The 21557-nt window shown below is 38.0% G+C and overlaps 1 protein-coding gene across 2 annotated transcripts in view; it reads left to right on the top strand.

The window, feature by feature from the left end:
* Positions 1–21557, top strand: part of pdcd11 (programmed cell death 11) — a 78760-nt gene that overhangs the window by 604 nt on the left and 56599 nt on the right. The window contains exons 2-12 of one of the 2 annotated variants that reach the window (XM_039734665.1): positions 1418–1521; positions 2131–2262; positions 4729–4896; positions 14507–14668; positions 16330–16453; positions 18226–18404; positions 18700–18804; positions 18889–19095; positions 19927–20051; positions 20134–20194; positions 21231–21377. In XM_039734665.1, coding sequence (XP_039590599.1) covers positions 1420–1521; positions 2131–2262; positions 4729–4896; positions 14507–14668; positions 16330–16453; positions 18226–18404; positions 18700–18804; positions 18889–19095; positions 19927–20051; positions 20134–20194; positions 21231–21377 — 1512 coding nt within the window. In that variant the 5' untranslated portion in view covers positions 1418–1419. Of the gene's footprint in view, positions 1–1413; positions 1522–2130; positions 2263–4728; positions 4897–14506; positions 14669–16329; positions 16454–18225; positions 18405–18699; positions 18805–18888; positions 19096–19926; positions 20052–20133; positions 20195–21230; positions 21378–21557 lie in introns of both variants that reach the window. The other variant, XM_039734660.1, reaches the window with a different exon arrangement.

Raw genomic sequence — 21557 nt, 5'->3', positions numbered from 1 at the left:
AAACAAATCAAGAAATGAAAAAATACTTTTTTCACGGCACTGTATATAGTTCATAATTGAAGTATGAACCGGTGAAGTGACCTGCTAAGGGCATTCCAGTGCTTTTAGGTAAAATTTGAGCTACCAGTTTAATGGGTTAAGAATAGTTTCAATAGAATATTATCACACAAGCCGTATAGCTTAAAATGATTTACAAGATGACAGAGAAATTACCGAAAATACTAATTAGAAATTGTAAAGATGAAGTACTGTTCCAAAAAGAGTAAATAAGAATAGATCGGTTTGGTAGAAGAGCTGAACTGTAAAGCTCTAACTGAATGCATTTCTCTGTCCCAGTGTCCAGCTCTTAGAAGTTACTGTCTTGCTTGTAAGTATTTTGAAATGTTGTTTGCCTTGGAGAGATTGTTCATAAAGTAATGGTTATTTTTTGCCTATGAAAAGTGACGACCAAATGTTTTTCAAAAAATAGAATTGAGCATAACCTTTAATAGGTAGTTATTTTGCATAGTGCAGTTATATTAATTATCCATCTAGGAGGGTGTAAATGTTGCAAAATCTCTACAAACTAATAAATAGTAGAAACATCCCCACCCTTATTATGTTTTTAGCTTAAATAGCAGTAAAAATCATGAAAACTTCCCAACTTTTTTTTCACTCGGGCATTTGCCATTTTTATGTCTGTTTTCATCAGACCCACACTGTTAGATATTTTTGTCAGGGTCTGAATAAGCACACGATTTTGATTTAGATTTGTTTTGTGTACATTTTGTGCTTAATAGTGCAGTGGCCTCACTTTTGCCAGTTGCTGCCTCTGTGGAGTTTACATATTTTCTCCATATCTTCATGATTTTGTGTCTGGATACTCTATTGTTTCTCTCATACTTGAAGATATGTGTGGTAAGTGGCTTCAAATTAGCTCAGTGTATGCATAAATGTGGTGCTGCCATGATAGTCTCCAGACTCTGGTGGTCCCGCGATTAGAATAATTGGGTTCTGGTAAGTGGATGGATGAATTTTAAGTTTATTTTAAGGACTTGCTGTGCATGTTTTTATTTTCATAAATGTAAAAAAAAAAACGTTTATTTTGTTACCCTGTGGTCACTAATTTTTCTCCTGTTGGTATCACAACCAAAGCTATAATTCCATCTATGTACTCTTCAACCATGCTGCATCCCTAGATGTCACACTTGGCCAGTTTGTGGTTCATTGTTGTTGCTGTGAGATTACCTCCAGGCCTCGTTTTTTTCCCACTGTGTGAAGCTCTACATTATGCATTCCATTGTTTGATGCTTTCCGTTTCTGAAATTTGACATGCTGAATTGAGAAACTAGCACTATGATACCTTGTTGAAAAATTAAAAGATTTAATTTAGTTCACTGATGTTAAGTAATTATTTATTTTGTTTTTTTTAAGGAAGAAATGACATCAGCAGATGAAGATTTTCCACGTGGTGGAACATTTACGAACACTACTAAACTCAAAGGAACTAAACGACCTTTTGAACAAGACAATCTATTTGAGGTCTGAAGCTTAGTGTATTAGAGATTATGTAGATAAAACATTACACTTTTTTCTGTTTGTGAGATCTAGTGAGGGGAAAATGTAACGTTTATTATGGTTACATATCAATGTCTTTATTGCATTACTGTTTAATTTTTCTTACTAATATATTCAGTGTGTCTGTGTACAGGTGTAGGCATGTTTACATTTATTACTTAATTGGATGTTTTTGCAGACTGTACTCCTATAATATTCATCATTTGAAAATAAATGGTTGCATTCTCTCATCAAAATGTTCACAGAATTCTTTTTAAGAACCAAACTTCATTACTGGTCCTAAATAAATGATTCACCCTAACTTTACCATCTATGTAAAAATGAAATTACTTTGTTACACAAAACATATAAGCAAAATATATGTAAAATTACCATAACTGTTGCAAGAGTCAATGTTTTGTAAATTATGTGGATATGCCATTGTGGTTAGACATTTTAGAATATCCTATATACACAAGATCACAATCAAAAGGGTTTTTACACTCTCTAATGGAAAATTGCATATCACCAAAGTTGATGATTGTATTTCATTTCATAATCCCAAAACAATAATTTCCTATTTTTTATTAATAGCCCTATGATTCTAATGAGAAAAAGAAGAAAAAGGACAACAGTTATGAAAATAAAAAGATTGCACAAAAAGACAAAGAAGTTGGTGCATCTAAACTTAATGATTCAAAAACTGTGGATATTCTTTATTTCAAGGTGAGTACTTTTTGTTTAAAACTTCATAGATGTTAATGGAATAACCTTAACCCCAGACCATATTATGATAAAATGGTTTGTAAAATTGTATTCCACATTTGTATCTAACAGTTCAGATATCTAATAAGTTGTAATAAGATCTTTTGAATAAGATTACTTTCTTTTATTAGCCCTTGCACTTGGATTTATGGGTGGAATGGTGACGGTGGCAGTAAGGAAACCAGGATTTGTCCCAGGTCCTCCCTAAATGGAGTTTGTGTGGTCACCCTGTATCTGTGTGTGTTTCCTTCTGGTACTCCGGTTTCCTCCCTCAATCCAAAGACATGAAAATTAGGTGGATTGATGATTCTAAACTGCGCCATGGGTGTATGTGTATGTGTGTTCACCCTGCAATGGATTAGTACCCTGCTGAACGTTAATTCCAGCATTGTGCTCAATGATAGCTTGGATATGCTCCAGCACCCCGTGACAGAACAGAGCTGTTTAGGAAATGAGTGACTGACTTTGTTTTAAGCAATGGTTATAACATCTTCATCAGCTTATATAAAGCTGCTTGCGGTGCCTTGCTCAAGGATTTTCCTGAAAACGAGCAATTATTAAACATTTTGCTAAGTTAGAAAATATCTATGTATCCATTTTTCTCTTGTGCAGGGTAGTTTGAAGGTGCTAGTTTTGACAGCTATGGGTGCAGGACAAACACCATCCGTGAGGGGAGTTAATTAATTACATTTCTATAGCCGTTTTTAAAGCACTTTACACAGACAGTGGGGATCTACTTTAACCTCCACCGATGTGCAGCATACACCTAGATAATGCAATGGAAGCCTTTATTCACCAGCATGCCCACCACACTATAGCTATAAGTTGGTGAAGGCGTGAGAGAGAAAGAGAGCGTGGCAGAGATGGCATGATTAGAGCTGGGGTCTCAAACACGTCACTCACAACCCCTTTCCAAGTTGTTCACCAAAGGGTTATTGAATCCTACATAAATTCTAAAACTTGATTAGTCAAATTAGAGGTGGGCGATCTTTTAAAAAAAAAATCACGATTCTTTTAACACAAAATCACGATCTACAATCTGAATTGCAGTCTATCTTTTCAATGTGGCATACACTTAAGAGAATATCCAGTCTCGAATTCATCAAAATCTAAGTAACACTTTTTATTTTAAATATCAAACAAATTTGAATGCAATTGTTTTCTTGTACGTTAGCTAAGCGGAGTTAAGGAACACGCCCCGAAGTTGGGATTCGCACAAATAAAACTGTACTGCAAGAGAACTATGATACATAATGAAATGAGAAAAGTCGCAAAATCAACCGCAATATTCAAGCAAATTATCGAAAAAAAATCCATGATCTAAATCCTTTAAGTAGTTTTCTTGTTCACTAGCAAAGCGGGGTTAAGGTACATGCTTCAAGGCTGCAGCGTGAGTGAGGAGGGCCCCGCCCTTGTTGACTCCATGCAGTGCCAGTCATCACACATGCAACTGGAAATGTGAATACTCTTGTGAAGTGAAACGGTGACATGTAACAAAATGACAAATGAATAAGTAATATCTGTGTATTTGTAATTGCATTGTTTTGCTTTGACAGCCTTCATGTTTTAACTCAATAGTGTGAGATACACTAGAAAATGCATACAGACATACAAAATGAAGTTGCAGGTGAACTAAATATTTTTTGTGATGTTTTAATGCAAAATGTGAGTGGTGGACACCAACATTTTGTAAATGTTCAGACAAAACAAGCTTATTCAGTTTGTTTGGGTTGAAATAAGCTATGAGAATAAACGGTAGAAAACATGCCATTTTCATTTTGTAAAAGTAGCTCTTCTGGGGGGGATGAAGGTTGGAGACCCCTGGATTAGAGAGTCAGGATGGATAATTTAGTTAGGACATTGGGGAACACCCTACTCTTTTCAAAAGATGTCCAAGGATCTTTTATGGCTGCAAACAGTCAGAACCTTTTTTTTTTTTTTTAAATAACATCTTATCCAAATGGCGCTATCATTTATCAGCACAGTGTACCCATCACTGAACTGTGGCTTTACACATGCCCTCACACTTTCATCTGTTCAATTAAAATGTGGTTGACATGAAGTTTTTGGACATTGAATGGTACCTAGAAACTCTTGGTTAAATTAGAAGTAAACATAAGGACAATGGGAAAATTCCACACAAAAAGCAACCTAGCTAGGAAGAAAAATGGGGTCTATATATTTGTTGACAAAAATGCTATTTTCTGTACCACCGTCTGTGCTTGAATGAGGATTCAGGTGTTGTTGGGGTACTAAGTCAGAACTGTAGCTGAGCCAATGGAAATTTTGAGCTTTGATGCCTTTTGAATAGTTTTAACATGTCTTGAACCATGTGTTTAATGTCATCAAGTTGTTGAAATTTGAAATTTCATTTGATTTCCAGGTTAATGCAAATATAATGCTTTGCTTTCTTTTCTCATATTATAGAATCTTGTTGAAGGAATGTTAATAATGGGTTGCATTAAAGAAGTAGGTGACTTTGAGCTGATGGTGAGCTTGCCATGTGGACTTAATGGCTTTGTTTCCGTGACTAACATCTCTGACTCCTACACCAAATTCCTTTCTGATCATGTGAACACAGAAGAAGTCATGGAGGTAAGAGCACTTTTCATATTTTCTAGTGATTTAATTTTTTTGCATTATTTTAATTAACTAATGATGCTTTTCACTTCATTGTTTTTGGAAGACCAGAACAGAGTGGAAGGTGAATGAACTATTTGTCCATAGATTATTAGTACACAATTTCAAACTATTGATTCTTGACAGGTGTTTTCATAACCAAACAGAGGATATAATTGCTTTATGTGGCAAAACGTTATTAAGGTATAGTTAACAAGCACATTTATATCTAAGACAAGATGACTAAAGTAACCAAAATAGTGTATTAGAAAGTTTTTAAGAATGAAGAAGGAATGGCAGGCTTTGAGCTTAGATTTGAATAATCAGAGTTTCACAGTTAGGACATCCCTTTAAGAGACTGTGTCCTTAAACTAAGAATGATTTTGAATAGGGTAATTAGATAGATACTTTATTAATCCCCAAGGGGAAATTTACATACTCCAGCAGCAGCATACTGATAAGAACAATATTGATTAAAGAGTGATAACAATGCAGTGCAAGTTAAAAAATGGAAGGGGAAGAGTGCAAGGCAGGTATAACCGTCAATAAAGTTGTATGATGTTAACGTTTACACCTACCAAGGGTGGAATTGAATAGTCGCATGGTGTCGGGGAGGAATGATCTTCTCGGTCTGCCAGTGGAGCAGGACAGTGACAGCAGTTGCTAAAGCTGGCCCTCTTTCTGGAGATGATACTCTTCAGTGGATGCAGTGGATTCTCCATGATTGTCAGGAGCCTGCTTAGCGACCGTCGCTCTGCCACAGATGTTGAACTGTCCAGCTCCGTGCCTACAATAGAGCCTGCCTTCCTCACCAGTTTGTCCAGGAATGAGGCGTCTCTCTTTATGCTGCCTCCCCAGCACACCACCGCGTAGAAGAGGGCGCTCGCCACAGCCGTCTGATGGAACATCTGCAGCATCTTATTGCAGATGTTGAAGGACGCCAGCCTTCTGAGGAAGTATAGTCGGCTTTTTTTCCACAGAGCATCAGTATTGGCAGACCAGTCCAATTTGTCATCCAGTTCCACTCCCAGGTATTTATAGGTCTCACACAGTCACCTCTGATGATCACGGGGTCCATGAGGGCCTGGGCCTCCTAAAATCCACCACCAGCTCCTTGGTTTTGCTGGTGTTCAGTTGTAGGTGATTTGAGTCGCACCATTTAACAAAGTCCTTGATTGGGCTCCTATATTCCTCCTCCTACCGACTCCTGATGCAGTGTCGTCAGCGAACTTTTGCATGTGGCAGGACTCTGAGTTGTATTGGAAGTCCGACGTATATAGGCTGAACAGGACAGGAGAAAGTACAGTCTCCTTTGGTGGTCCTGTGCTGCTGATCACAATGTCAGACCTGCAGTTACCGAGACACACACACTGAGGTCTGTCTGTAAGAGAGTTCACGATCCATGCCACCAGGTATGAACCTACTCCCATCTCTGTCAGCTTGTCCCTAAGGAGCAGAGGTTGGATGGTGTTGAAGGCACTACAGGAGTCCAGAAGCATAATTCTTACAGCACCACTGCCTCTTTCCAAGTGGGAGAGGGCTCGGTGTAGCATGTAGATGATGGCATCCTCCATTCCCACCTGCTCCTTAGAGACAAGCTGACTGAGATGGGAGTAGACTCATACCTGGTGGCATGGATCGTGGACTATCTTACAGACAGACCTCAATATGTGCGTCTTGGGAACTGCAGGTCTGACATTGTGGTCAGCAACACAGGAGCACTGCAGGGGACTGTACTTCGGTCCTGTTCAGCCTGTATACATCAGACTTCCAATACGACTCGGAGTCCTGCCACGCGCAAAAGTTCGCTGATGACACTGCTATTGTGGGCTGCATCAGGAGGAGGAGTACAGGAAGCTAATCAAAGACTTTGTTAAATGGTGCGACTCAAACCACTTACACCTGAACACCAGCAAGACCAAGGAACTGGTGGTGGATTTTAGAAGGCCCAGGCCCCTCATGGACCCCATGATCATCAGAGAAGACTGTGCAGAGGGTACAGACCTATAAATACCTGGGAGTGGAGCTGGATGACAAATTGGACTGGTCTGCCAAAACTGATGCTCTGTGGAAGAAAGGTCAGAGCCAACTATACTTCCTTAGAAGGTTGGTGTCCTTCAACATCTGCAATAAGATGCTGCAGATGTTCTACCAGACGGTTGTGGCGAGTGCCCTCTTCTACGCGGTGGTGTGCTGGGGAGGCAGCATAAAGATGGACGCCTCACGCCTGGACAAACTGTTAAGAAGGCAGGCTCCATTGTAGGAGTAAAGTTGGACAATTTAACATCTGTAGCAGAGCGACGGGCATTAAGCAAACTCCTGTCAATCATGAAGAATCCACCACATCCACTGAACAGTGTCATCTCCAGGCAGATGAGTAGCTTCAGTGACAGACTGAGGAGATCGTTCCTCCCCCACGCTATGCGGCTCTTCAATTCCACCCGGTGGAGTAAATGCTAACATTACTCAAAGTTATTGTCTGCGTTTATATGCATTTTTTATTACTCTTTAATATTGTTTTTTGTATCAGTATAATGCTGCTGGATTATTATGTGAATTTCCCCTTGGGATTAATAAAGTATGTATCTATCTATCTATTAAACCACTTCACCCATTCCCCACAGCACAAGTCCCAAACACCCACACCATTGCCGCCACCATCATGTGTCTGTGTAGGTTTATCCTTCCAGGCTGCTGTTTAAGGTGCAACAAAGAACTTATGGGAAAGGAATCCATTAATATAACTCTTCTGATTTACTGGAATAAATCATAAAAGGCAGGGGATTTTTTGAGAATTTTCACATATGAAAGTTGTGTGTAATGTTTTTCAAAGAGTATACTTTAACAGTCCTTGCAAAGTAGCTTGAGAAGATTACGGTGTAAACTGAATAGCATTTTATGAAGTCACTAGGAGATCATGTAGCTGGTTGTAATTACGAGAGAATGTTTTCAAGTTTTGATAGAACTTCAGTAGTCCTGTTTTTCAGAACTTCTGTTGCATTCATGTTGATTCACACATTTTCAGGTCCACAGCTAAATCAATAACTGTGTGAGACCTTTGTTTAAAGACAAACCACAACTGATCTTTAATGTTATGCTGTTTTATCATGTACGAATTGTTTATCTGATTGCACACCTTTTTTTCCCCATTACCTTCAAAGTTTTAAAATTTAAATGTTTTTTTTTTTTTTTTTTTTTACACAAATATACCCAATCCTTCTGAATCAGCTTTTGCTGCCATTGTTATAGAGTAAACTCCCATGCATCCTCCAGGACTCTGCTAAGGGTGTAGAGCTGGTCCACTGTTCCGTAGCCAGGACGAAAACCACACTGTTCCTCCTGAATCCGAGGTTTGACTATCCGACGGACCCTCCTCTCTAGAACCCCCGAATAGACTTTTCTAGTGAGGCTGAGGTGTGTGATCCCTCTGTAGTTGGAACACACCCTCCGGAACCACCACTCCGGTCTGCCAATCCAGAGGCACTGTCCCCGATGTCCATGGGATGTTGCAGAGACGTGTCAACCAAGACAGTCCTACAACATCCAGAGCCTTGAGGAACTCTGAAAAGGCGTTCGACTGTGTCCCTCGGGGAATCCTGTGGGGGGTGCTCCGGGAGTATGGGGTACCGGACCCCCTGATAAGAGCTGTTTGGTCCCTGCACAATTGGTGTCCGAGCTTTGTCCGCATTGCCGGGAGTAAGTCGAGCCCGTTTCTAGTGAGAGTTGGACTCTGCCAGGGCTGCCCTTTGTCACCTATTCTGTTCATAACTTTTATGGACAGAATTTCTATGCGCAGCCAGGGTGTTGAAGTGGTCTGGTTTGGTGGACTCAGGATTGGGTCACTGCTTTTTGCAGGTGATGTTGCCCTGTTTGCTTCATCAGGCCGTGATCTTCAGCTCTCTCTGGATCGGTTCGCAGCTGAGTGTGAAATGGCTGGGATGAGAATCAGCACCTCCAAATCCGAGACCATGGTCCTCAGCCGGAAAAGAGTGGAGTGCCCTCTCAGGGTTGGGGGATAAATCCTGCCCCAAGTGGAGGAGTTCAAGTATCTTCACGAGTGAGGGAAGAATGGAGCGTGAGATTGACAGGCGGATCGTTGCGGCGTCCGCAGTGATGCGGGCTCTGCATTGGTCTGTCGTGGTGAAAAAGGAGCTGTCAAAAGCTCTCAATTTACCAGTCGATCTACGTTCCTACCCTCACTTATGGTCATGAGCTATGGGTAGTGACTGAAAAAACGAGATCGCGAATTCAAGCGGCTGAAATGAGTTTCCTCCGCAGGGTGTCTGGGCTTTCCCTTAAAGATAGGGTGAGAAGCTCAGTCATCCGGGAGAGGCTCGGAGTAGACCCGCTGCTCCTCCGCATCGAAAGGAGTCAGATGAGGTGGCTTGGGCATCTGATAAGGATGACTCCTGGACACCTCCCTGGTGAGGTGTTCTGAGCGCGTCCAACCGGGAGGAGGCCCCGGGTAAGACCCAGGACACACTGGAGGGACTATGTCTCCCGGCTGGCCTGGGAATGCCTTGGGATTTTCCCGGAAGAGCTAGAAGAAGTGGCTGGGGAGGGGGGAGTCTGGGCCTCTCTGCTCAAGCTGCTGCCCCCGTGACCTGACCTCGGATAAGTGGAAGAAGATGGATGGATGTTATAGAGCTCCTTAAGGAAAGAACGATTAGTATACAGATTAATTTCCCTGATATGTAAATTCAATACATTATATCCAGTATATTATTACAAACCTTAATGCATAAGTATCAGAGCTGCCTATTTTTGATTATGGCCTGGTTTTGTAAATGCTCGATAATTTTGTACATCTAGGATTCTTAGCGCTAGGAATATTGTGTCTTAAAATACATATTAGATTTTTTTCCATGTAATTTAAAATTTTTAGTTTGCTTACAGATCATCTTTAATATTAGCTGGCAAGCTACAGTTTTTACTACGGTTGAAAAAAAGTCCTTTTTTTTTGTATTTTGGATTGTACTGTTGTAAACCATTTGCACTAAGCAGCATTTGATGTAGTTGTACAGGCTGCATTTTAGCAGTTTATTTTATATTTTTCATTTTCCATATTCAATGTTTTTTTCTTCATCATGAATTATTAAGTGTACAGTTAATCCAAAATGTAAGAATTCAGTAATTTTCAGTTGAGAAATACCTTAAGGCCATGGTAACTTTCATTATTTAATTCAGTTATTTGGCCTTAAATTTAAGCCGTTGTTCATTTTTACAGGATATTGTTAATTATGATTTCACAGCCAAACTCATTAACAGCATACCATGTATAACTGTGTGTGCTTGTAATGAAAATTATTTTTTATTAGTTTTACTAATTGAAATTAGGTGACACATGCAAAGATGCAAGAAAAATAATATAAATATTAGTGTTTGCCTTACCATTATTGGGTTAGCTTGCATATTGGTATAGGCAAGAATTGTCAGCCTGGAATCGGAGAACATTGTTTAACAGTGAGCTGTAGAGCTGTCACTGTTAAGAATCCCTATAACTATTAATATCTGTGTTCCGGTTATGGTTTAAACGTCAATGTATCTTTTATAATATTTTTAGACAACACAATGTTTGTTTTAGTCTTGCTTTATTAAACATTTTACATGGACATTTTGCTATTCATACCACAACTGCTTTTGTGGTCCAACAATTTCTAGATTAAAAGTTAAATCATAGTATACAAACTGTAAAAAAGTTATGGGAATTGCCAGAGATCTCAGGATATGGTATTGTGCCAATACTTGGATTACAATACAGTAACATTGCTTTTTAATGTTTTAAAATATTAAATATTGTGATGAAATCCTGAAAAGTATAGCAGTAAATTTCTCCATTTGTGATAAAAGTTAAATTTGAAATGACACCTCTATAGGTAAAATTGAGTCAATTTAATACACCTAATTAGGAAAACCCTTAACTCAATTAATGCCATTGTACAGTTCTTAAGTGTGAAAATTGATTTTCTAGTATTGGCTGTATAGTTTGGGAATAGTCTGTTTTGGTATATAACATTATGTTTGCTGTTGATGAATAGCAATTTAATTTGAAGATTCTTGCTTCTCTTCATTCTCTTTTATTATTACTTTGGTTTGTATGCGTAGAAATTTTTAAATTCTGTATATGTCTGCCTGCTAACTGGAGAGGCAGTCCTAGTTTGCAACATTAAAATGAAGTACTTTTGTGTGGGACAGAATTAACTTTTTTTTCCTTCAATAATTCTGATAGCCAAACTGAACCTAAAAGTTCAACTTAAATCTATCTAAATAAATGTTGATTGAGTGATTGATTGATAGACAGAAACATTGGTATAGGATTTGTTTCAGCTGAACTGATATTTGTGGTACATCATCTATTAGAATTAATCATTTATTTTATTTATTTATATAGCACATTTTCATACAAAAAAGTAGCTCAAAGTGCTTTACATAATGAAGAAAAAATAAAAGGCAAAATAAGAAATTAAAATAAGACAAAATTAGTTAACATAGAAAAAGAGTAAGGTCCAATGGCCAGGGAGGACAGAAAAAACAAAAAAAACTCCAGACGGCTGGAGAAAAAAATAAAATCTGCAGGGGTTCCAGGCCACGAGACCGCCCAGTCCCCTCTGGGCATTCTACCTAACATAAATGAAATAGTCTTCTTTGTATTTAGGGTTCTCATGGAGTCACTTGATGTTGATGGTCATACAGACTTCTGGCTTTTAATCCATCCATCATTGTTGGAACATCACGGTGCTTTGAGTAGATGGTGGTGGCTTCCACCACCAAAAAGACACCGGAAAAAGAAACAGAAGAGAGAGTAGGGGTTAGTACAGATTTTAGAGCCACCGTGAATAGTTATTATAATGAATTGGATATACAGAGTATCAGGATTAAGTTACAGTGAGGTTATGAGAAGGCCATGTTAAAATAATGTGTTTTCAGTAGTTTTTTGAAGTGCTCCACTGTATTAGCCTGGCGAATTCCTATTGGCAGGCCTTCCAGAGTTAGCAGAAGGCTGCTTCACCACTTCTTTTAAGTTTTGCTCTTGGAATTCTAAGCAGACACTCATTTGAGAATCTGAAGTAATGATTTGGAATATAAGATGTCAGACATTCTGATATACAAGATCGGGCGAGATTATTTAAGGCTTTATAAACCATAAGCAGAATTTTAAAGTCAATCCTGAATGACACAGGTAACCAGTGAAGTGACATCAAAATTGGAGAAATATACTCGGATTTCCTTTTTCTGGTTAAGATTCTAGCAGCTGCATTCTGCACTAGTTGCAAACGATTTATGTCTTTTTTGGATATTCTTGAGAGGATTGCGTTACAGTAATCTAGTCGACTGAAAACAAATGCGTGAACTAATTTCTCAGCATCTTTCAGTGATACAAGAGGTCTAATTTTTGCTATGTTTCTTAAATGAAAAAATGCTGTCCTAGTGATCCGCTTTAATATGCGATTTAAAATTCCGATTGCAGTCAACAATTACCCTAAGCTTTTTACTTCCGTCTTGACTTTGAATCCTAATGTATCCAGTTTATTTCTAATAGTCTCATTGTATCCGTTATTGCCAATGACTAAGATTTCAGTTTTCTCTTTATTTAGCTTGAGAAAATTACTATTCATCCATTCAGAAATACAAGTAAGACATTGTGTTATTGAATCAAGAGAATTGGGGTCATCAGGTGCTATTGATAAGTACAGCTGTGTATCATCAGCATAGCTGTGGTAGCTCACGTTGTGCCCTGAGATAATCTGACCTAACGGAAGCATGTAGATTGAGAAGAGCAGCGCACCCAGGATAGAGCCTTGTGGAACACCATATAGGATATCCTATGTCTTTGAGTTGTAATTCCCACAACTAACAAAGAATTTTCTCGCTGCAAGGTAGGATTCAAACCAATTTAAGACACTGCCAGAGAGGCCCACCCATTGACTACGGCGATTTCTTAGAATATTATGATCAATGGTGTCAAATACAGCACTCACATCTAATAGGATGAGAACAGATAAATGGCCTCTGTCTGCATTTACCCACAAGTCATTTACTACTTTAACAAGTGCAGTGTGATTTGTTCTAAAACCTGACTGAAATTTATCAAGAATAGCATGTTTATTGAGTCATTTAACTGCATAATGACTGCCTTCTCTAGAATTTTACTTAAGAAAGGCAGGTTAGAGATGGGTCTAAAATTTTCAAAACGAGGGTCAAGATTATTTTTCTTAAGTAGAGGATTAACTACAGCAGTCTTAAGACCGTCTGAGAAGACTCCCGTATCTAATGACAAATTTACTATGTCAAGAATATTATCAATTAGCATGCCCGATACTTCTTTGAAAAAATTTGTTGGTATTGGGTCAAGTACGCAGGTGGAGGGTTTCAGTTGAGAAATTATTTTATGTAAATCAGGTAAGTTTATACTAGAGAAAGTTTAATTTGTTTATAATGGAGTACTGCGGTTTTGGAGGATCCTTAGTGTTGGGGAGATATACTATGTTATTTCTAATATCAGTAATGTTTTGATTGAAAAATACAGTGATAGCCTCACAGGTTTTACTGGAAGTACTTAGGAGGCATTCCTTTGAGTTACCTGGGTTTAGCAGACGATCTATCGTAGAGAATAAGACTCTGGGATTACTAGCATTGTTATTTATAATCTTAGAGAAACAGCAGCGCTTCAAGAGGGACTGTGTTATTGTATTCTGTTATTTTACCTTTTAATATTTCATAGTGGATAGTTAGTTTAGTCTTCCTCCATTTACGCTCTGCTCTACGGCATGTTCTGTTTAAATCAGACACTCTTTGGGTCTTCTGTGGTATAACAATGCTAGAAGATTTTTTAACTGTCATTTCAGGTGCAACTATGTCAACAGCAGCTCTCACTTTAGTATTAAATCTTTCCACCTTATTATTTACATTATCCTCGCTATTATAGTTGGCACTATAAACGGACTGATTGTTTAGAATGTTTGTAAATTTTAAAGCTGCTGATGAGTCAAAGAAGCGTTTAACAATATGCTTCTCATGAGTGTTTTCTATCATTATTTCTATACTAAAAAGTAAAAGAAAATGGTCTGATCCGTATCAATGAACTGCTTTATATCAAATTTTAGTCCTTTAGTAATTACTAAGTCTAGCGTATGACCTGCTTTATGTGTAGACTGATTAACGAGCTGTCTCGAATCAAGAGAGTCCAGGAGATTCATGAATTCTTTTACTGTTTGGTCACACTGATTATCATATGAAAATTAAAGTCTCTGACTATTAATGAATGAATGAATGTGTTTTGCTAGGAAATAATTTTCAAATGTATTGCTTTTACATTCTAAGCAGATGTTATACCACTAATGTTACCTATATGGCCAAAAAATCCTTCCTTGATATATTGACATGGAAATCTTTGCATTCTCTACTGTATCAATCTTCCCAAACACAGAATAACAAAAACAGATGGAAAACTAAGTTCTATCCATAGACACATTTCTGTTGGCAAGAGGTTTTGAATTTTGGCTAAGCTATTCCTTTAACACCAGTGCTTGATTACATGTACTTACTTAAAGTGTAATTGTGTTCTTTTTCTGCTCACTGTCTCTAGGAGGTGTTAACACTTTCCCACCTGTTTAGTCCTGGGATGATTTTAAGGTGTACGATATCCAGTCTTGGAAAGACAGCAGATGGCCACAACAGTATTAAACTTTCCATTAACCCAAAGGATGTCAATAAAGGTCTCAGTTCTGACTGCCTCACACCAGGCATGGTAAGATATTCTTTTAGTTTAGCTGTTTGAATGTACTGTTGTTATAAGCTAGCTTTTAAGAGTGCTTTGTTTTACTTGTACATTTAGTCTGTAGAATTCTTTTGATCATCTATACTAATAAAAGGCAAAGCCCTCACTCACTCACTCACTCACTCATTCATCAGTAATTCTCCAACTTCCCATGTAGGTAGAAGGCTGAAATTTGGCAGGCTCATTCCTTACAGCTTACTTAAAAAAAGTTAAACAGGTTTCATTTGGAAATTCTACGCATAACTTTCATAACTGAATCCTACTTACGTACATATTCACGGCCATAGCCTGCAGCTCGGTCGCCATGTGAGGCGGAGTTGCGTCACCCATCACCACGTTTCCCACGTAGTTGGCTGCCTGCCTATATTGTGTCCCCCATACCCACGCCTCCCACGTAATTGAGTGCCTGCCCACATAAGACTGTCTGTCAGAATCAATCCAATAGACACGCTGCCGCTACGAGGCGTTTGTCATGCATAAGACGAATACGATATTCGTGAGATACAAGTTTAGTGAGAAGACGCAAGGTATAAACGAGACTTTTGATCACTTTGTAACGGAGTTAAAATTGCTGGTGAAGGACTGTGCTTATGAAAATAAAGATGAGATGGTCAGGGATAGAATAGTGTTTGGCACAAACAGCAAAGGTGCAAGAGAAACTTTTAAGTGCCGGGTTTGAGCTAACATTAAATAAAGCTGTGGACATCGCAAGATTGCACGAGATAGCACAAGCACAGCTGAGAACCTTTGATGCATGTACTCCGAGCGGCTAACGTGAACTGACTGTGAACGCAGTACACACACAACAAACAAGAGCTCCAAAGAGCACTGAACAAAAAACGCATTACACAATTGAGAAGGCAGCAAAAGAATATGAAATGAGTGATGTATACAAGCATATTCATACATAAGTGCAGCTACTGCGGAAACAAAGCACACGGTGAAAAAAGTCAATGTCCAGCTAAAGGAAGACAGTGTAAAAAATGTGGCAAATTGAACCACTTCGCTAAAGTTTGCAGAACTGGGAAAGGTAAACTCGTGCATGCAGTGTGTGTGATGCCTCAGATAAAAAGGAAGACGAGCTGTTTATTGATACAGTAAGAAAGGAACAACCCTCTGAAGCTGAACAAGCCTTTGTAGACGTATCAATAGGAAAGCAAGGTGTAAAGCTTAAGTTTAAATTAAGTTCATAGACACGCTGCTGCTAAATATTCACAGGCAAATCCACAAATTAATACCGGGAATGCCTGTTAAACATCTTAGATTCACGAGTACCGATTTGGATAGTGAAAACTTCGATGAATGAAACCTGTTATCTTTACAACAGTTGACAAACACAGGATGAAACTTGAACAAAACACATCCTCCAAATATGAACCTGATTGAAAGAAATAATGATATTCAAATCCTTGTGACAGCAACACTTATAACAGTGACAAAACAATTACATTGACAATCATGTTACGTTATTTTTAAAATGTTTCCTTTTCTTTTTCATAACTTCTTTAACACACTACTTCTCCGCTGCGAAGCGTGGGTATTTTGCTAGTTGCTTTATATACGAGTCTCTTTTACTTCATTTGGCTCTCTATGCAGACAATAAGGTAGTTTAACAATTATTTACTTTACAGGTTCTTTCTGGTTCTGTGGCTAGTATTGAAGACCACGGTTTCCTGATTGATATTGGGATTCCTGGATCAAAGGCTTTTTTACCCAAGCAAAAAGCTTTTGACTATCTTAAAGAAATTGGCAAAGGTACGGAGATTTTGTTTTAAAATTAAATTATTAGTTCTATGAAGTCATGTCAGTTGGTAGGGGGAAAAATGAGAAGAGCATCATCCTCTTTAATAAAACCCCTGTGCGTCCAGGTGTCCGTGTGCATGTGTCTTCTGGTGAAGTGTGCATGTGCGGGCCACGCATCGCATTGCACCATGCCCCGCCCATCATGCACACGGCACCGTGGACGCACACACATTGGAAGCTGGGCACACAGTGAATGACCTAGCCGCTGCTGTGCATGATAAGTAAATAAAGCACATACACTGGAAGCTGGGCACACAGTGAATAGCCTTGCCACGGCTGCACATGATAAGAATAAACGACAACATTTCTGAGGAGAGTGGTGATTGTGTAGTCGTGGCCGCGCACGTAAAATCCGTTGCTGGGGAGACGCCACACATACAATAATCAGCTGCACGCCAGCACAGATTAAAATACTTGCTGGGGAACTAAACAGTACTTGCTGGGGAGACGCCACGAGCACGATTATCAGCTACACTCTACATATTAAATGAGTTGCTGGGAACACTCTGCTGATTGCCCAATGTTGTGACAGAAAATTAAAATCATATTACGGACAACAAAGCCAGTATTACTGTCAGAGAAAATTACAGGCATTTTACGGAAATACAAACCAGTATTTCTACGAGAGAAAATTAAAGACGCACAATAAAGTGACACATATTACAGCCACATACAAGCCAGTATTACTGTAAGAGAAAATATTACGGACATATCTACTAAAAACATGCCACCCAAAAAAAAAGGACAAAAGACACAGAAATAATAGAAAGTTAATGTAAAATATTAACAAGATTAGGTAATACATTTATACAGTATGTAACAAAGAAAGAGGTTAGACTGAATGGCCAGGTGGACATAAAAACGGAAAAATTGAAACCTCCAGTTTGGCTGGAGGGAAAAAAAAAAACAATCTGCAGGGGTTCCCAGGCCAAAAGACCACCCTGCCCCCACCGGGCATTCTAATTAAAATAGATGGTCTAAAGAGGTCTTCTTGGTTGTCAGGCTTTACATGGGAGAAATTGATGATGATGGACATGTGGACATTTGGGACACCTGCCATTCAATCCATAGGCACAGGGGGCAGCGTGTTACCTTGATCAGGTGGTGGTAGCGCAAATTGCCACTACAGAAGAACTGGAAAATACAGCAGCAATTAGTACAGATTAGTAGGGAATTGCAGAACCCAGAGAAGAAAAGTTCAATGTCAATATAGTACAATAGGAATATAACTAAAATGTAGTTACGAAAAAGCCATTTTAAAATAATAGGTTTTTAGCAGTTTTTTAAATGGTTCTACAGAATTAGCCTGGTGAATTTCTGTTTGTAAAGTATTCCAAATTTTAGGTTCATAACAGCAAACCGCCACCTCACCACTTCTTTTCAGGTACATTTTGCAAGGGTAAAATTGTATGAGTATTTGCTAGCTCTTACACTCAAATTCAGACGTACATTAGTGAGTCATTTTCACTGACAGAATAACATTTCATTTGAAACAAATGTTTGAATATTTCTGTAATAATTATTAGTTTCATTTTAATTTATGAATTGACAGTTGACTCTACATACAGTATGTGGCTTATGTTTATTTGTGCCCCAGGATGAACTGGAATCTGTTTGTTGCAACCATTATTCTAATGGGGTGGGTAAGAAAATTGATAAAGGGATGAATGCTTCATTATTAGTCGTTTAATCTAACGTATGTTGTGGTGGGCTTTTTATTCCAGGTAATTTAAAAGTGGGCCAGTATCTGAACTGTATAATAGAAGAAGTAAAGAATGAAGGCCGCATTCTTCGTTTATCAGTCAGTCAATCTGCAATCTCCAAGGCAGTAGCTCTGGAAAAGCATGGCTGGACACTAAGTAGTTTGCTTCCTGGGCTGGTTGTTAACGCTGAAATTGATAAGGTAATTTTTGGAGGGTTTGTCAGTTGAACCACAGTTATTTGCTTTTATTTCAGGATGTTGCTTAAGTTTAAATATTTTCTTTTGCTTAGGAAAATGTTTTTTTTTTGTCGTCTTGTTTGTCCAACATTAGGCTCTCATAAGGTGTGATCTTATTTTGAATTAGGTGTGTTTAAAGAAATCACATTTCTTCTTCCCATTCTAGGCCCATAGATTTCGGGATTTGTTATTTATATTGCCTGTGAGTATTTGTATGTTTTAAAGTGATATACAGTGTACATTGTTAAATATTTTGCAGGTGTCCCAAAATGGACTCACAGTGAAATTCTTTTCTTCTTTTACTGGTACTGTTGACTTTTTGCACTTGGACTCTGAGACAGCTGGTTATAACAAAGGGCAGCAGGTAAAGAAGACATAATGTGATGTTTCTCCTGTTTTACCTAGAACTTTACTTAAGAAATCTGTCTTGTTGTTCTGTCCACTGCAGGTGAAAGCTTGCATTCTGTATATTCAGCCTACATCTCGTGCAATAGGGATGAGTCTGCGTCCTTACGTCCTTAAGCCTGGCACAACAATCGAACCTGTAACAAGTGAACGTATTGGAGAGGTGTTTAAGGACTGCACTATTAAGAAATTATATCGTAATAATGGTGCCTCTTTAGTGCTTCCAGACAAAACTGTAGTCTTTGCACACGTAAGTAACTGCCAGTGAAAGTCATGCTTATGTGTAGTTATATTTTCTGAACTTGGGCTTGCAACAATTAATCAGTGCCATATATAATAATTAATACTGAAAATGGTTGATAATGAATTTTGTTATTGATTATTTGCTTTCTTACAAATTACACGCATTAAATTTGGTGGAAGGTTGAAGAGCAAAGAACTGAAAAGTGTGGAGTCATTTAAACTTTGCTTCTAGTAAGATGAGAATTCTGTCTCTTGCAAGATCTGTAAAAATGAACTCATTTGATGCAGGAGTTGAACCATGATGTACCAGTGATCCTTGCCTTAGTCACACTTTGGCTAAATCCAATAGCACTCTGTGTCGCTGTCTCTGTCTCTTTTGGCAGTTCAAAAACCTACAGTACAGAATCGGAGTCCTCAATGGTATATTTCGTTTCATGATAGTGAGTATTTGATACATAAAAAGGAATCATGGGCATATAGAAAACTCTGTTCTTCTGAGTCTTTGCTGTGATCTAGTGGATAAAAGCATTCAGTATTGTGTAAGCAGCTTTTATCAGCTGTTAACAGTGGTTTCAGCTTTCTAGCCTTTGATGTTGACAACTGTCTTGAATGTATTAAGCTTGAACTTAAGGTTGGAATCTATTTTTTGCTACTCAGTTTTTTGTGAAATGTTAATTAAGAGCATACTTTATGAAGTAGGCTATTGGGTAAGGAATAAAACTTACATTGATCGTCTAATCAGTTAGCAAAATAGTTGTTGGTTGCAATCCTAATTTAATTTTGAGGCTGGATTGAAATCCCCATGTATTAATAATGCAGTGTCCATTAATTCCATCAGCGACATCATCTCATGGAGTTTGGTGGGCCGTTAAAACCCAATAAAGTAATGCCAGGAACCAAACATGCTTGCAGAATTTTAGATTATGCTCCTATGGATCAGATGCTCTTAGTAAGTCTGAAGCGGTGAGTATCACTGATTCTTTTATTTCAAATTCTACTTTGTCAATAATGGTTACTTGGTAACACTTTGCTGTTCCACCTGCAGGAAAATAGTTACTGCATCATTCCTGAGATACAAAGATATTAAGCCAGGAGAAATTATTGAGGTAAATCATGCTAATATTTTTGATCACTTATAAATTTTTATTTTTCTGTTTAAGTATATGCAGTTCATATAACAAATTGTTATTTTTGTGAGTCTTTTAATAGCCATTACAAGATTTAGTGTGCTTGACATCTCATCACATATTAAATGACAGCAAGCAGGGGAAGTGTTTTTAAAAATGGTGCATTTGGTAAACACAAATTACACAAGGGAGAAATATGCTAAAGGAAGCAAAAACTGCAAATTAAAAAAAATCTTGTTAACAATTTTGTAGTCTTTCTGGACATACTTAATTAGGCCTTGAAGCTTTGTCAGGTTGGGTGACTTGCTACCATCCATGTACAATGAAACATTTCTACAAGTCAGTTTTCTTTCATAGTCTAGTAATTTTGATGCTGTGCTTATTCTAACATTTTTCTCAAGGTGACTCCCATCTCACATTTTAGACAAGCCTTGGGATTGCCCCTATAGTTGGCACTATAGTAATTTAGTCACAGGAACGTTGGCTTATAGCTTAATCTTGCAGATCTCTTTGTCCTTGTACTCCTGAACCTTTTTAGCTGCCCTTCTTGAATTAAGTCTTTTACCAAAAAGAAGCAAAGTGATTCTTTTTCCTCTGATGATGTGTGACTATGTTACGTATGTAATATATTGCTGAATATGTGTTTACAATATTTTTGTAATTATTTTAAAGTGCCATTTTCTGTCCTTTACAGAAGAAAAAGACTGGTTAATTTAAAGTGTGGTTTCATGTATGCTTAAGTTGCAACTTAATTTGATCACATGCATGCTTTAATTTTGAAAAGGTTCAGTCAGTACATTTTGTTGAACAGCGCCATACTTTTGTTTTGATTTTAACTTTTTTCAGTATATCTCCTCCACTATTTTTTTTTTTTGAAAAACATTTTCAAAAACCTAATCTTAAAACCACACTATGAACATTCATATAACATGTGTTTCTGCGCCCTGTCTGTGTGGGGGGTTATGTCTAATACAAAAAATATGAGTGTACATAATATGTCCATTTTCTTCACCAGGGAAAAGTCTCTTCATTGCAAGATTATGGGATGTGGGTAAGCATAACCCCATATATCCGAGGACTTGTCCCTCGAACACATCTGGCTGACATTATTTTAAAGAATCCAAGCAAGAAATATAGTCCAGGAGATGAGGTTCGCTGCCGGGTAAATATTCTTTATTTTGTAAATTTATCTTATTTTACTCTTTCTGTATGTTAATATTCTTTATTTTTAACTACATTTTTTTTTAGCAATACCAGCATTTATTTTATGTAAAATGAAGGTTAGAATGCCCCTTCAGCAATGGTAGTTGAAGTTTGTAATCATTCTCTTTCATCTGCTTTT

Source organism: Polypterus senegalus, chromosome 1, assembly GCF_016835505.1.
Source record: "Polypterus senegalus isolate Bchr_013 chromosome 1, ASM1683550v1, whole genome shotgun sequence".
NCBI classification, from domain to species: Eukaryota; Metazoa; Chordata; class Cladistia; order Polypteriformes; family Polypteridae; genus Polypterus; species Polypterus senegalus.
This window is presented reverse-complemented; position numbering and strand designations above follow the sequence as displayed.